The sequence below is a fragment of the Lissotriton vulgaris genome, chromosome 2_2 (assembly GCF_964263255.1).
Source record: "Lissotriton vulgaris chromosome 2_2, aLisVul1.2, whole genome shotgun sequence".
Lineage (NCBI taxonomy): Eukaryota > Metazoa > Chordata > Amphibia > Caudata > Salamandridae > Lissotriton > Lissotriton vulgaris.
The window spans coordinates 215347506-215362887 of NC_141688.1; the positions used below are offsets into that span (position 1 = coordinate 215347506).

Sequence of the window (15382 nt, forward strand, 5' to 3'; positions counted from 1 at the left end):
AGGAACGCGCTCGATGGCCCCCTTGGCCAAGAGGGCCGAAACTTCCTCTTGCAGAAGTCGCAAGTGATCCCCCGACACACGGTGGCATTGAGGCGGCATGGATGGAGGGGAAGACTCGAAGGGGAGGGAGAAACCCCTTCGGACAATTTGCAGCACCCACCTGTCCGAAGTGACTGTATGCCAGTGGGAGAGGTGATGGCGAACCCTGCCTCCCACAGGCGTCACATGGGCCTGAAAACTCGGACTAGGAAGGTTTTGAGGCGGGGGCTGCTGAGGGAGGTGTGGACTGGCCTCGCCGCTGGCCCCGACCACCGCCACGGCGGTTCCCACGGCCGCCACCGCGTTGCTGAACATTCTGCGGCGCGTGGCTGACGGTCCGTGGTGGGGCGCCCCTTCCGTGGCCACGAAAGGAGCGAAAGGCACCCGATTGCTGGCGTGGGGCCGCAAGACCCAAGGACTTGGCCGTGGCCCTGGAGTCCTTAAAACCTTCCAGCGCATGGTCTGCCTTGTCGCCGAAGAGGCGACGGCCATCAAACGGCATGTCCAGGAGAGTAGCCTGGACATCGGCCGAGAAATTGGCGGACCTCAACCAGGCGTGGCGTCGAACCGCCACCGTCGTTGCCATCGCCCTGCCCAGTGAGTCCGTGGTATCCAGCCCACACCGGATGGAAAAGCGTGCTGCATCTCGGCCGTCCGCAAGGGTTTGGCTGAGTTTAGCCCTGACCTCCTCAGAGCATTGTGGCAGCACCTCCGCAACCGTGTCCCACAGAGTGTGGGTGTAGCGGCCCAAGAGACAGTTGGTGTTCACTGACCGGAGCCCTAGGCTCACAGACGAGAAGACCTTCTTCCCGAACTGCTCATATCTCTTGGATTCCCGATCGGGCGGGGCCGTCGGGAATGCGGTCTGGGAAGTGGAGGCCTGGATGACCAGGCTCTCGGGGGTGGGGTGGGTGGACAAAAAGCAAGGGTCGCCCGGTGCCGGGCGGTAGCGTCTGGCCACGTTCCTATCCACAGGGGGACCTGTGGCGGGCTTGGACCAAGTGCCCAGTAGAACGTCACACAAGGCCTCATTGAACGGCAGAAGGGGCTCCGCGGAGCCGGACTGCTGTTTGAGTACCTCAGTGAGGAGATTAGTCCTCACGGCCGCGACGGGGAGCTCAAGGTGTAGGGCCTTAGCTGCCTTCGTCAACACTACACTGTAGGCAGAACCCGCCTCCGAAGCCACAGTCGGGGGCGACGTAAATCCAGTGTCTGGCGATGTGTCAATACCACTGGCCTCCCCAAGCTCATATGTCCAGTCCTGATGAGACTGGCAATCACGTGCCAGAGGGTCCTCGGACCCCTCCCACTGCTCCTCGTCACCCAGCTCCTGGAGACCAGGATCAACAGCCAGGGCCTCCTCGTGGAGATAGAATTCTCCGACGGCCGACGGAATCGGCGCCCAGCGGCGCCCCTCCGACGCCTGAGGCGGACCGTAGGAAGCATTGGGGTCGGCAACCACTACGGCTGCCGGGGACGACACCTGAAGGGACGGCGCCGGTGAGGTCGTAAGGTCGACCGGCGAGGTCCCGGATCCGGAGCCGGATCCAGCGAGGTCGCGCGGCGCCGGGACCGAAGTCGCCAGCGGCGCCGGGCCCGAAGTACCCGACGTCGTCGGGGCCGAAGCGCCCGACCCGGAAGGACCTCCAGACGGAGCCGATCGGCCCGAAGGCGCCACGGGAACCGACTGAGGAGGGAGGGCCCTCATGGCCATGAGGTACCTCTCGACCTCCTCCTGCGACGCGCCGTGCCCAGGGACCCGAAGGTGTGGGGCAGGCGGCGACGCTTGCGACTCCCGCGGAGCCGCGTGGGCGGTGTCGCCCGAATCCCCGGTCGCATCGAGCGAGCGACGGGGCGGGTCGGAGGACCGATGGTGTCGCTCCGACCTCTCATGCCTCTTACCTGAGGACTTGGATCCAGACGATCGGTGACCACTCCCGGAGCGTCGATGACTCCGACCTCGCGACCTGTCCCTCGACCTCCCGTGGGACCGGGACCGGGACCTGGAGCGGCGCGGGGCCGACTGCCTCAGCTCGAGACGCTTGCGGGACCGCTCCCGCCTAGCCTTCGACGTCAGGGCCCGGCAGTCGTCACAGGTTCGATCGTCGTGGTCGAGGCCTAAGCACTTCAGGCACCGGCGATGGGGGTCCGTGACCGACATGAGTCGGCCGCACTTCGAGCAAGGCTTGAACCCGGGCATCCCTGGCACCGATAGTCGAGAATCGACTAAGTAGAGGATCAAAAAGATCAAAAAAGTTTTCAGTCAAAAAGTGACTGGGGGTAGAGCTTCTTCCGGATCTGCGCTAGCTGGCGCGGAAAAAAGAAGAACTGACGTCAGCGCGCATGGGCGCCGTCTATATACTCCGATGACGTCATCCCGGCGCTCACGACGCCGACGACGGACGCGGAGCCGCAGACGACGCCTAACAGCGCGCAGGGGTATTGCTACGCAAAAATTTCCGGATCCAGTCTGATGCCTGGGGATATTCTAAGGTAAGGAATCTATCACTAACGTGTCTCTTTCAGATATATATATATATATATATGGAGGTAGCATTGACATTAGTGTGCAATCAAAGTGTATGAGGTAACAATCAAAGTATATGAGGTAGTATATGAGGTAGCAATCGGTGCGTCCCAAAGAGAAAGTGAACTGTGTATGAGGTAACAATCAAAGTATATGAGGATGAGGTAGTATATGAGGTAGCAATCGGTGCGTCCCAAAGAGAAAGTGAACTGGGTGCAGGTTACAAGGTTCACAAGATCCAAATACAAATATAATATGGCAAAACATAGTCTATCTCTATCACAAGTAGTAGTGGGAACATATAGGTATGACCCCAAATATAAGAGGTAGCAGTCTCTGTGTTACATGGGAAAGTGTACATAGTGCCGGTTACAAAAAGGTATAATACTGCAGGAATGTTTATGAAACAGATAGAGGTATAATCCTGTCAAAAGTGAACAGAATACAAGTAAAAATATAGTGTTGCCACAAAAAAGGTAGCCATTCTATCACGGCCGTAAGAATATATTTTTGCCACAAAGAAAGGTAGACACTCTATCAGGGAAGTGGTAGCTACACCTAGGTGTAAACCCACGAATAAGCGGTAGCCGGTGTTGAGGTCTTAGTGCAAGTTCAGATAGTGTGAAAGAATGAATGATAGCCCAGCTATAATGACTAGTCCAAGATGGCCACACGAGAGAGAGACTGGGTGAAAAATGGCCGCCCCATATGGGAGAAAGAGACAGTAGTCCTCTTTTTATTTTTGTTGCTTTGTGAGCAGGGGGGCAGTTTCGCTTTCAGCTAGCCCAGTTTCTAAATTGCTGTGAGGGAGTCTTATCTTGCAGGAGCCTCGTGGGCATCTGAAGGCACAGGATTTATTGCTTTAGTTTCTAGACCCCGCCATTTTGGACAAAGGGTTTTAGCATCATAAAAAGCGAGTTCAAGAAAGTACCTTTTTTGTCCCAAACCCTGTGAAGTAGCTCTCGCGGGTCCTCTGCTGGAAAGTTTAGACACCCTTGTTTCAGCAATTATAGGAGGGAGGGAGGGCATCCACAGCCGCCCGTGGTCTGCAGGTCTCCCCAAGCCCCTCGCAGCCCTCAAGACCGCCAGGAGTCCTCCGCTGCGGAGCGGGAGCAGGACGAGAAGGGGGGGGGGGGGCGTCTATTGACGAGGCTGGTCCCGCGCTGGTCCTGGGATACTGGGGGGGGGGGGGGGGTTCCAAAGTTGTCGCCTCGTTCCTCGGCTGTCACCAACGTCCTCCGCTGGCGGTAGGATACCTTTTACTGCGGGAGGAGGGAGGGGGTGTTCCGTTGTCCCGCGCTGGTCCCAGTGCTCTACTGTCCTCAGTTGCCGTCGGGAGGGAGTCCTCTGCTGCTGTTGTAGTTGCCTCGACCCTCTTCAGCCTCCGCTTCTGCTCCGGAGCAGGGGAAGGGTCTAGCTCCACTCTGGTCCCGGTTCTGGTCCTAGCCGCCTTGCTTCCGTGTACAGTCACAGCGCGCTCCTTCCAAGGACCGCCGAGCCGTGAGCTAGCCGACCCGCTGCCCTACTCCTCCATCCAGCCCCGAAGCCCCAGGATGCTCCGTTGCCATACGATCCCTCCAGCTCACTGCGAGCATGCAGTCAGGCGAAAGAGGGGGGTCGGGCGCACCTCTGCTGCGATCCGCCCAGCCCCAGACCTCCAACGCAGGGGACAGTCCTCCGCGGTCTCTGTAGCGCTTCGCCGCCCTCAGCGCCGGGACTCTCGGAGGTCAGAGGCTCCCAATCGCTCCGCTCTGCTTCGCGGCGCCCACAAGCAGCAACAGCTGTCAATGCCACCAGGCTGCACACTCCAGGCTGCACGTCAGTGACTGCGACCCCGGTGGGCAGTCTCCAGGCGCCGTCCCCGCGACCGGCGTTCTCAAGCAGTGGCGGGCAGCGCTTCTCATCTGTCCCCGGCTTGCCCGGTAGCGGCTGCAGCCCCAGCAGGCAGTCTCTTGGCGATCGGCGCTCACGGGCAGACTCTCACCTCGTGCAATCACGCCAACATCCGCAGCAGGCACTCCACCGCCGTCCAGGAGTCCGCCGAGGCTCCGGAGAGAATTGCAGGGGTCCAGTCGCCAGAAGTTGCAGGTACGTGAAACAGACGATAAATCTAGTTCCTTTTACAATCCAGTTACTTGAAGTAGAACCAGTTACTTGTCATACTCCAGTTACTTGTTTTTCTCGCCAAAGATGCGTGCTATCTGGGATAATTCCATGAAAAGGGATCCCCAGCACTAGGAGCTCCGGACTAGAGCTCCTACCAGGCGGCCATCTTGAAAGCATATGGGCTGTCGCTTTCTCCTGCAGGTGTATTTTGTATTGTTGTTGCCTAAGATGTAAGGTATGTGCCGTGTCCGGTTTGTTGCGTGTTCTGTGTCAGCCGTTTGCAAAGCTAATTCCAATGTTAGGAGTTCTTTCTCCTTGTCTCTCTTATGACCTATGATAGAAGCTATGGCCTGTCCTCTCAAAACCGTCTTATATGCCTCCCAAACAATAGAGGGTGAGGAGACCGATCCTGCATTTTCGGCGAAATAATGTTTTGTGCCCGTCCGTAAGTTCTTCTTTATTTGGGGGACATGGAGATATCCTGGGTATATTCGTCGGTGGACGTTTTCTGGAAGGAGAACAGTAATACCACCGGAGAATGATCAGATATTTCCCTAGGTTTAATATCTACGTCCACTACATTTCGCAAGCCTGTATTAAACATCATATAATAGTCGATTCTCGATAGACTATTATACACCATAGAGTGGAATGTGTATTGGCGTGTTGTGGGGTGATGGTACCTCTGACAAGCCTAAAGCGCCTGTAAATCCCCGGAAGCGCGAAGTGCCAGTAGGCGTTCTACGGGGCGGATATCTGACTTCCGAGGCCTCCATCGTAGCATTAAAGTCCCCTCCCATAATGAGCTCGCCCTCGGGTAGGGCAAGGAGGAAATCACTCAACGCTGGGAGTGCAACTGCGTGAAGCGCCGGGGGGGATGTACACTGAAACCACATTGAGGAGTTTGCCCTCCCACTGACCGTGCAGTGCTGCAAAACGTCCCTGGTCATCTATTTTAGTCTGGAGCACTATAAAGGGAGCGTTCTTTTTCATTAGTATGCCTGTGCCTCTGGAACCAGAAGAGAACTCTGAGTGCACTACCATCTTATAACCCCACCTATCTAGTGCTTTGCAGGCCGACCCTGTGAGGTGTGTCTCCTGTAGTAATGCCAGAGTGGGACTGTGTCGCTTCAGGGCCTGTAGTACCAGTCCCCTCTTTATTTTATCACCTAGTATGCGGACGGTCCATGTGACTAGTTTTAGCGTTGTTACCTGTTGCACCTGGGGGGGATGTGTGTTCTTTCAGATTGTGGACTACTCGCCATGTGGACTGTATGCGTAAAACCGCGAGTGCCATCTAATCGCCATGTGCGTGAGTCTTTTCACTTTTTAATTCTTTATCTCTCCATCAATGCCCCTGCATAATAAAATTGGGGGGGAGGTTTGGGGGGGGGGGGGATATTTCAGAGGATCTCTGTGCAGTGAGTTAATTCTTCAGCTGCCACTTCCGCCTCCGACTGTGGTGAGTGGCTTGAGTTTGGACGCTGTGCGTGTCGGTCTCTTAGGTCTTCCTAGTTGTCACGACGGTGATCGTGTCTGCGCCTGTTTCCCCACTGGAAATGGTGTCTGAAGGGTTTGTGTACCAATTTGGTGATAGTACAGTTCAATGGAGTTGTGCATCCGCATTGAATAAAAAAAAAAAGGTAGGTCTGCCGCGCTTGGTTAGAATATAGCCCCTGGGTGAGCCAGGTCCTGGGAGCATGTGTGGGGGGCAGGACTTGCACGTTCAGTAAGATAAAGTTATCAATTAGACAGGTGAGTTACAGCATGGCATAGTGTCTCCAAACAAGTTTGGCCAAATCCAAGCAGTTCCTGTATTCACTGGATGAAATTTTGCTGGTGGATGGGTGGTGTGGCAGGAGAATGTTTACAGCTGATGTAAACTTTGAAGGTGGTGGCTGACCGATTCAGGATCCCACTGGCAGCAGACAAAGCTGCTCGAGGAGCTGAGCCAGATGTTCATGCACCATAAGTGTGTGAGCGCATGCAAACATCTGGCATGCTGTTACAAGAAAGCGCCACAAAATCGAAAGTTGGTATCAGGACGGCATTCCATTCTGTAAGTAAATTGATATGAAAAGCTGGTATGCACTCACACGACAGGAGATGCACTGAAGAGACAGGATAATTGGACTAGACTATTATGGGCAGTATATCCTGGTGCAGTTCCTATGTCAGTCAGTGGGTACAGCAGAACACGAATCCAGCGTGGGCTGTCAAAGTTGTATCTGAGAGGGACTCCGGAGTGCTTACAAGGGATAGTTAGCTTTGTAAATATCAATTCCAATATAGGAATTAAGCCTCACCCCCAGTCCTGATAAGGGTGGTGTGTCAGTACCATGTGGGTGCAGACGAAGATCTGTACTCAACCCTGTGCCAACCAGTGGCACTCTTCTGCGACCCCCTCCCGCAGTTCCTAGTGGCACCAGGAACTTCTGTTTGTATGTTTTTATTGTGTCAATGATGTTCACAAAACCCCCTTGATGTGTGTGTTCACCTTATTACGTTATTATCATGACATTGCAGTGCTGGAATAACTAGACCTGCTGAATGTCTTTGGTTTTGTACAAGTGAAATGTGAACCTAACTAGAATGTCCATGTAACTTGTTTTTTTCAGTAAACAAAAAAAAATGTAGGTGTACACACATATATATATATATATACATATATATATATATGTTATTCACATTTTAATTATTAAAATGTCTCACTATACTCAACTGTGGAATATATAGCAGTCTTATTTTCTGTAAAGGACACAGCTTGGTGAAACCAAGATGCAGTCATGCACTGATTTTTATCGAAATGTATATCCTCAAAAACCAAGCTCAAGGCATCACAGATGATGTTGTAAATTAAACCGTATCATACCTCTGCCGGTTATATACACATTTTGATAGCAGGAACCTTTATGCCAAGACCATCAACAACAACTGGGCTGGAGCTTTGTTTGACACCATGATTTGCAGGTCTTAAGTAAATGGCTAACAAAGTTATAGGCAGCATTCCCATCAATGTGGAAAAGGTTATAAAAAGTACTTCCCGGCAAATCAAATAGTTATTTGAGCAGAAACATAAGTTCGGTTGATAGCAACCCATATCTACCACTTTTATAGCACATGACAGAGACGAAAACATTACTTACCTTCAATAACTAACTTTCTAACTGCAGATTATTCACCTTGTAAATTCCTCCCCCGCATGCCCCCACCCTACGCACCAGAATGAATCTAGAATACTTTCATAATTTCATAGACTGACCGACGCACACGTAGTAGTCTGGTAGATGTCCAAGTCTGGCACACCTTTCACCAGTGCAGTGGTAGCAGCTTTTGCTCTGATGGAATGTGCATGCAAGCCGTCAGTGGGGTGCCCCTTAGCCAGGTCAAAACAGATTGTGATGCATAAGACAAATCATTTGGAGATGGTCCTCTTCTGTACAACTCTACTCTTTTTCATCCAGAGAAACCCACAGAGTTGATCGTCCACCAGATTTAAAGAGTTAAAGAGGGGGTGAGACGATGGAGTTGTCTTTTCTCCTTTGAGGGGTGAAGGAGGGTTTAAGAAAGCTGGGAGAGTGTAACGAGGTGGGGGCGCCTACCTCGAGTGATTGGTGGACTCCCCACACTGCTGACTATCCATCGACTCCTTCTTTACAGTCAGGGCGCTGGGATGAAGGACAGAGTGAGCCGGAAGACGACTGCACCAGCGGCTCCTTTAACTGGGCGTTACCAGCAGATAAGGCGGACCCTCCCCCGAGTGATGTCAGCGCGACGGGATTGGTACAAAACAAGGAAGTCCTGTTTGTCAGGTGTGCGAGCACCCGGGAGGAGGAGAGAGAGGCGGAAGCAAGAGGAGCAGAGGACGGAGGCGGAAAGGAAAAGAGCGTGGAGAAGACCGGCGTGGAAAAGACCGACCCGGAGGACCATCCAGGAGGAGACGGAGAGACGAAAGGCGGAGAGAAGCCAGGAGGCCAACGACCCTGCGGACCGCCGCGCTACACTCCCGAGGGAGGAGTGTGGCTGTCACAGGTACGGCGGCGTTGGGCGGCTTGGCTGGGGAGGCGAAGCGAAAGCATGTAGATAGTGGAAATAGACCCTGTTCGTACCTAACCTTTGTTGTGTTCCCTTCCCCACCACTCTCCCGCTCCCACCCCTGTTCCTCCCTCTACTTCCCCGCCTCACACGCACGTGGAGCACTATTCTGTAAAGAGGCACGTTCACTGGGTTTCCTTCACATACCCCGGACCCCTTGGTGCAGCCCCATTGAGGACAAGACCCTAACGGCTCCCTTTCTGTTGGTTTCCTTTCATGCACCGGAACCTGAGACAGCGGAGAGCAACCCTGCTGCCGGAGAGACAGGGAAGAGCCATCCTCCACAACCCCTTCCACTGAAGAGAAAAGTGAAGAGCAGACCATCGCCACGGACCCCAGCGCGTATGCCTGTGAGAGACTAACTCTGAGGAACAGAAAGACGTTTATGTCTAAACCTACAAGGGTCATAAAAATAAAGCCTTCTTTAACCCCACTACTTGGCGTCACGGTCGTCCCTACTCCCACGCCCACATAGATGTACTGCCCTATGTGGAAAAGGCAGGCCACTTTTGGGAGAAACAGCTTTTGTCAGAAAGAGCGGTTTGTCTGGGTAGAACTTGGTATACGGCAGTTGTACAGACCGGTAATGTAGTTAGCTTATGCGACAAGCTGAGGTATCACAATCAAGTATGTCTTCAACGTCAAGAGACACAGGGAAAACCTATGCATTGGTTTGAATGGAGTGCACACGAGTGATAACTAAATAAAGGTCTGACTGCGACATCACAAATAGTTGCCATAGCAAGACCATGCTGGGCTAAAGAAACACAAAAAATAACAGTATGTCAGCTAACTGTCTGCAAAGGCTGAATGTTTTGGGAAGAACACCATATAACAAGCTTCTGCCAGCGTCCAACGTAAAAAATAATTGGGAGAGGGTTGTAACGGGGGTGGGGGACAGCAGGGTGGAACCTGGCTGCCAGTATGACACCAATCACGTAGGGTGAAAGATTGAAAGCTATCTACTGCCGCCGCTCAATCACTACACATGGAGATGTAGGTTGTGCAAGCTCAGGTGTAGGACCCTGCCCTGCTGCTGTGAGAGGTTCTCGAAGATGCAGACAGATGTGAGGGCAGTCGCTGAAAGCCAGAGGTTTCAAGTACCCTACTATCCTACTAGTACGGGGCCCCTAGGGTGATTTGGGTCCAGTCGCACCGTAGCTTCTTAGAACTCTGGGAATAAGAGGCATAGGCAGGAAGGAGTCCAGGCGCCCCGAATTACAATTCAGAAATAAGGTGTCTCCAAGCGAGAGTTTGTGAACTACAATGTGCAAAGGTCTGGAAATACAGGTTCTCTGGGGTGGGGGAAAAAATTGAGCCTTGGTTGCTTCCACTGCTGGAAGACACCCTACGCCACCTCTGAGTGTAGCTGCTATCCGTGATTCACTATGCTGGACAATGTCTACCCTAGAGTTAAAAGATCTTACCAGATATTGTACAGTCACGGAAATGCCCTGATTCAGCCACTCCCAAAGGCACAGAATCTTTTGGACCCACGACACCACACCGCCCTGTTTGTTGCAGAACCATATAACTGTTGTATATGAGAAGCTGCATTTGTTTCCCCTTGATGGACAGGATGAGCGCTTTCAGTGAAAAGTCTATCACTCGCAACTCCAACAAGATTCTATATAAATGGGCTTTTGGCGGAGATCAGAGTTCCCTGATCTCCATTTTCCTCTACGATTCCTCCAACACAGCAACAATGCAGCAGCCACGACTGTTCACTGTGGGTGGGGAAAGGGGAGGGTCCCTGGTTCAACTGCATGCTAGCACCCACCACAGTAGGTATTTTGCAGTCTCCTCCGACACCTGTATGTGATGTACAGGTTACCTTGGTGCAGAGTGAACAGAGACTTCAAATCCTGCTGCAGAGCCCGCATGAGCCCCCTGCTGTGGTCCATAAGCAGTACGCAGGAGTCTAGGAAGCCTTTGGTTGAATGTAGAAATATCAGGATTATAGCCCAAATGTCCTGGATTCACCGAGGCATAGGAAAGGCATTGAAAAGCAGTGTCCAGAATGGTACTAACGAAAGGGAGCTTCTGCCTAGAACTCAGATATGATTTCGACATGTTGATGAAAAGACTAAACATCAACAGGTTGGCCTTTGCCAGGAAATTGTTGACAGGTGTTTCCAGCCGCTCAAGTATGAGAAGACTTGTATTCCTAACCTCTACAGATGGAATGGGACCACAATCATGGCATTGTATCTACGGGACATTCCCATCCTGCAGGCCCATATATTTTACCTGTGGTTTCTGGTAGACCAAAATCACTTCCAGTTCAGGGTGCTCTCCTTTCGGCCATACCATTGCACCTTGGAAGTTCTACTACATGGGTTTGGGTCCTGTAAGTGTGGTATTCAGCACCATGCTCGTAGTTGAGGGCAATCTTGGGGCGTGGTGGAGTAGCATAGTCAGCGAAGTGGACTAATCTGAGGACTGGAGGCCATATAGGATTCTTAGGGCACAGTCGCTCTACAGGGATCAGGTCAGATACAAAAATTAGGTCTATGGTCTCCTTGAATTCACAGAGTTGCTGCGGCATTGCCGTATGACCCAGAAAAATGAGGCGCTTGGGAATAACAGTAAAAACTGATTCAGAGAACAAAGACAGAATTTGTGCCCTAGAGTTATACAGGGCATCTAACAGCTCCTCAAGGAGGGAGCGGTGGGATGAAGGGAAGCCATGCTTCGCCTTCTTTGACTTTACTGAAGACACTGATCTCGAGACTGAAAGTTTGTGAGATGGACCTCGGGAGTGGGAGTGTGCGTCTGTGCTCTCGACTATGACAGAAACCGGGTCTTCTTTGACTATTGACTGTTTACTGCTTTGTAAAGTATGGCTTTGTGGTACGTCATCATGCATTTGTCGACAAGAGGTTAAGAAATGCGGGGAGTCCAGAGACAGATCTTGTTGTGGAGGTGTTACCAACATCTGTTATGGCAGTTGTTACATGGTTTGACCCCAGTGATTTTTTTTGGGAGGGATCTAGTATCTTGCCCACTGGAAATAGTTTTGTGAGATTTTTAAGTCAGAATTTGAGGGGGTGAGAGCGTGGAAAGAAAGCAACTGTTGTCAGCACGAGAGGTGATGGAAAGGTAGGATGGAAGTGATCTGACATGGTGCCACACTCCTCCTCCTAGTGACACAAGAGGGAGTGGATATGAAAATCTTCAAAATTAAGTCTGGCTCCTCTGAGTATTCATAAAGGTGAGGAATCTGCAGTTTTAAGTATCTATCAAAACACTTATGTCTATATGCATAGTGATATAAATTTAACCAGTACAATGATAAGAAGCCTTGATATAGTGAGTTGTGAAATTTAGAATTTCCAAGATATCTGAGAAAACGAGATACTATCTCAGTTTTGACAGAACTAGGTTATATTTGCCTAATCAGGAGTTTAGCAGATTTGGATCAGGGCCATTCGTCGTCACCTTTACCTCTATATGCAACATGGTTTATTGAATTTTAAATCTTGCATATTGCTGTTTTTTATTTATTAGTGCCTTGAAGCAGTTCCAAAGGAATTTTATGTAATATAACAAACACTGCACATGACAACACATATTTAATGTAAGGCATTTAATACATCCTGGACATGCAGTACCAAAAACGAGAGAGGTTATATATCATGCTAGAACATACCAAACACAACTGAAAGCGTAGTACGTACCATCCATCTGCATCTTCTTTGGCTGCATAGAGGGTGAAGACATTGTGCTGGTAACCCTAAAATTTGCAGGAAGAGTCTCTGCTGATCCAGCAGACATTCCTCTTACATCCTTTGGTCGAAACTTCTTTCTCCAGGAAGGGGCTCGTCTGAAGTTCTTATCATCATCCTGATAAATGTAAGAACATTAAGGAATTAAGATTGAATATTTAAAGAATTATTATGAAGGAGTAGAACTGTTCACACATGAATGAGTCTTTACTGCAGGCTTGCAAAGGAATATATTATTCTAGCAAACATACTGTTGCACGATTGCAGCAGGTTAGGCCAAATATTTACTATTTGTTGAATGTTCTCCTAACAACTGTTCCTTTGTTTTTTTTTTACTTGCTTTTTTGTAGATGCTGTCAATATATAATATTAATTTTATTACGTAGACTCCCTCTGCCATCTTTCAAATTATGTCACATTATTTACAAACCTCTCTGACCCCTTCCAAATGTAGAATTGGTTATTTTAGATTCAACGCCTTATGTAAAAATACTGACATACATAAGGCATTCCAATGCAATGGCACAGATAGCAATTGTGAGGCTTTATGCAGGCCTCACTACATCCCCCTCCTTCACCCTTGACTACTAGGCACGGATGTAAAGGCTCTAAAATGGCAGAGTCCTGCTAATCAGGATTCAGCGCATGTGGACTGACACTTAAAAAGTACATGATTGATTGGCTTATCCCCAAATGGTATAGCGTTACTTACTTGTAAGCCTCTGGTATATGGCACCCGGGGTCCCTAGGGCCTGTAAGTTACAGTGTCACTCATTGTGCCACCACGAGTATGACAAAGTAAAACATGTTACTCAGTATGCCACTGCAGGCTGGTACAGCTAGTGAAAACTGCTAAATCAACATTTCGGTGAAAAAAATGGCAAAGCCTAAACTCTCTTTTTAATATGTGCAAGTCAACTCCGACAGTGTGCCTATCGAGTCCTAAGGCAGGGAGTAGCCTATTATTAATTAGAACATGCATTTCAAATTTGTGTATGCTAAAAACCAGCAACTGTCATTTATTTCTGTGAGAAAGGCTGGTAATGCCACTGGTGAGTAGAGCCACATGTGGACAACTCAGTGGGCTAACTTTTGAATGGGACAAAGTTGGTACTTTTAGGCCCAACTTGATGCTGCAGTTTAAATTAATGTAACTATTTGACAACGGCAACTTTTAGAAAATTGCCACTGTTGTCTAGTTTTCCAGAGGCCATTTGCTGAGGCTGGCCACGTGACAGACGTGCTCTCCAGTGGAGACGTGTACAATTCCCAGACGAGGTAATGATTGAGGACTACCACTGGAGGAGGTGGCACCTCCTCCTGCAGGGCAGCCACAAAGGGTGATGGCCCAAAAGGCAAGTTTCAAAGGGGGGGCTGCCTTTGGAGGGCTACTGGCAAGCACATCAAGAGAGGGGTCCCAACATCTTGGTAGTGGGTAGAATAGAGCACTCAGAGTTAACTAGATGCCAAATTTTACAGACGGATGGCTTCAGGGACCCTGGTAGCCCATGGTCTAGTAACTGGCACTTTCTGGGCATAAAAGAGGCACTCCTGGCACAAAGAACTCAGATCGCGCTTGACTGTATTAGAGTACCGAAGTTTGTGTGAATACAGTAGCCTAACCAGGTTCAGAAAGGTTACACTAAAACCACCATATTGCCGAAAGACCTCAAACAAATAAGGCCACTCAAGCAAATCGAAAGCCTTCTCTAGTTCCAGGTCCAGGAAGCCAGAGCAGGGCCAGACATGTGTTCCGTATTCTTGTAGTCTGAAAAATCTCTTTATATTAAGAGTGGTGTTACGGGATCGCACAAATCCATTCGGGTCAGGATGGACCAGTGATTGTACCAGCAGTGCTAGCCTGGCCGAAATTACGGAAGCTAACATTTTATAATCTGTGTTGAGAAGTGCAAGCGGTCTGTATGAGCCAAGCCGCGATGGATATCTATCTGGTTTAGGGAGGGATATTAATACTGCCTCTCGTTGTGTTGCCGTAAGCGTGGAGGCAGACAGTGCAGCATCGTATACTGTTTTGAGCTGGGGCATTCTAGTGGCTGGCGGTCTGGACCTGGGTATTTCTCTGTGGCCAGAGCAAGTTTGCATGTTTCTTCGGGGGTGACCGGTGCATCCAGCTCCAGTTGGTGCTTGGGGTGTGGTTGGGAAGAACAATTTCCAAGAGGAATTGATGGATTTCCTCTGGCGGTGCCATGGTGGTGGACCTGTACAGTTCCGTGTAAGGTTTTGTAAATTGAGAGTGTACTTCTAGTTGTGTGTATATTGGTGCACTATCTGGTGCACGGATCGCTGGGGATGACTGTGGGGCAGCAATCCCACGACAGACGCATAGTTTGGGGATTGTGGGCTAAGTGGACAGTCACAATCTCTTTCATGCAGAGCAGCCTGCCCAGCCTCGCATGCAGCCTGTGGGAGCCCGAGTAATAAAAATATACCCTGTTCGTGGGTTTTCGGTGTCTCCAAACATTCACGAGCTGTAAATGCGCTACCCATGTCTTAAACGCCCTCATGGCTATTGTCGTGGATTTACCAAAAAGATTGAGGAAGGACAGGTCGAGTGATATGTCTAATACACAGTTAAAATCCCCACGTAGCAGCCAGGGTATACCATGCCAGTCGGACAGCCTGCTAGTCAATGTATCCAGGTAGGTTGTGTGCACCTCGCCACCTGGTATCGGACCAGTCCTCAGTTCAAGTCTCCACGGGAGTTCAAGGCAGCCCTATGCTTGCCTGCACTCTAAGTTCTGAGTTCCTGCCTCATTTTGGTGTGCTCGTTCGATCAAAGTACTTGAATGCTAGCCGGGCCTGTTGTGTGGATGAACACTACTTGTACGCTATGCTTCCCCTACGTTTCAGCTTAGTGGCACCAGCA

At 50.4% G+C, this 15382-nt stretch overlaps 1 protein-coding gene across 10 annotated transcripts in view; it reads right to left on the minus strand.

Moving 5' to 3' along the window:
* The window catches only part of PPFIA1 (PPFI scaffold protein A1), a 922132-nt gene that overhangs the window by 99486 nt on the left and 807264 nt on the right, over positions 1 to 15382 (minus strand). For all 10 annotated transcript variants that reach the window (XM_086959570.1, XM_086959566.1, XM_086959563.1 and 7 more), the window contains one exon: positions 12448 to 12613. In XM_086959570.1, coding sequence (XP_086815696.1) covers positions 12448 to 12613 — 166 coding nt within the window. The remainder of the gene's footprint in view (positions 1 to 12447; positions 12614 to 15382) is intronic.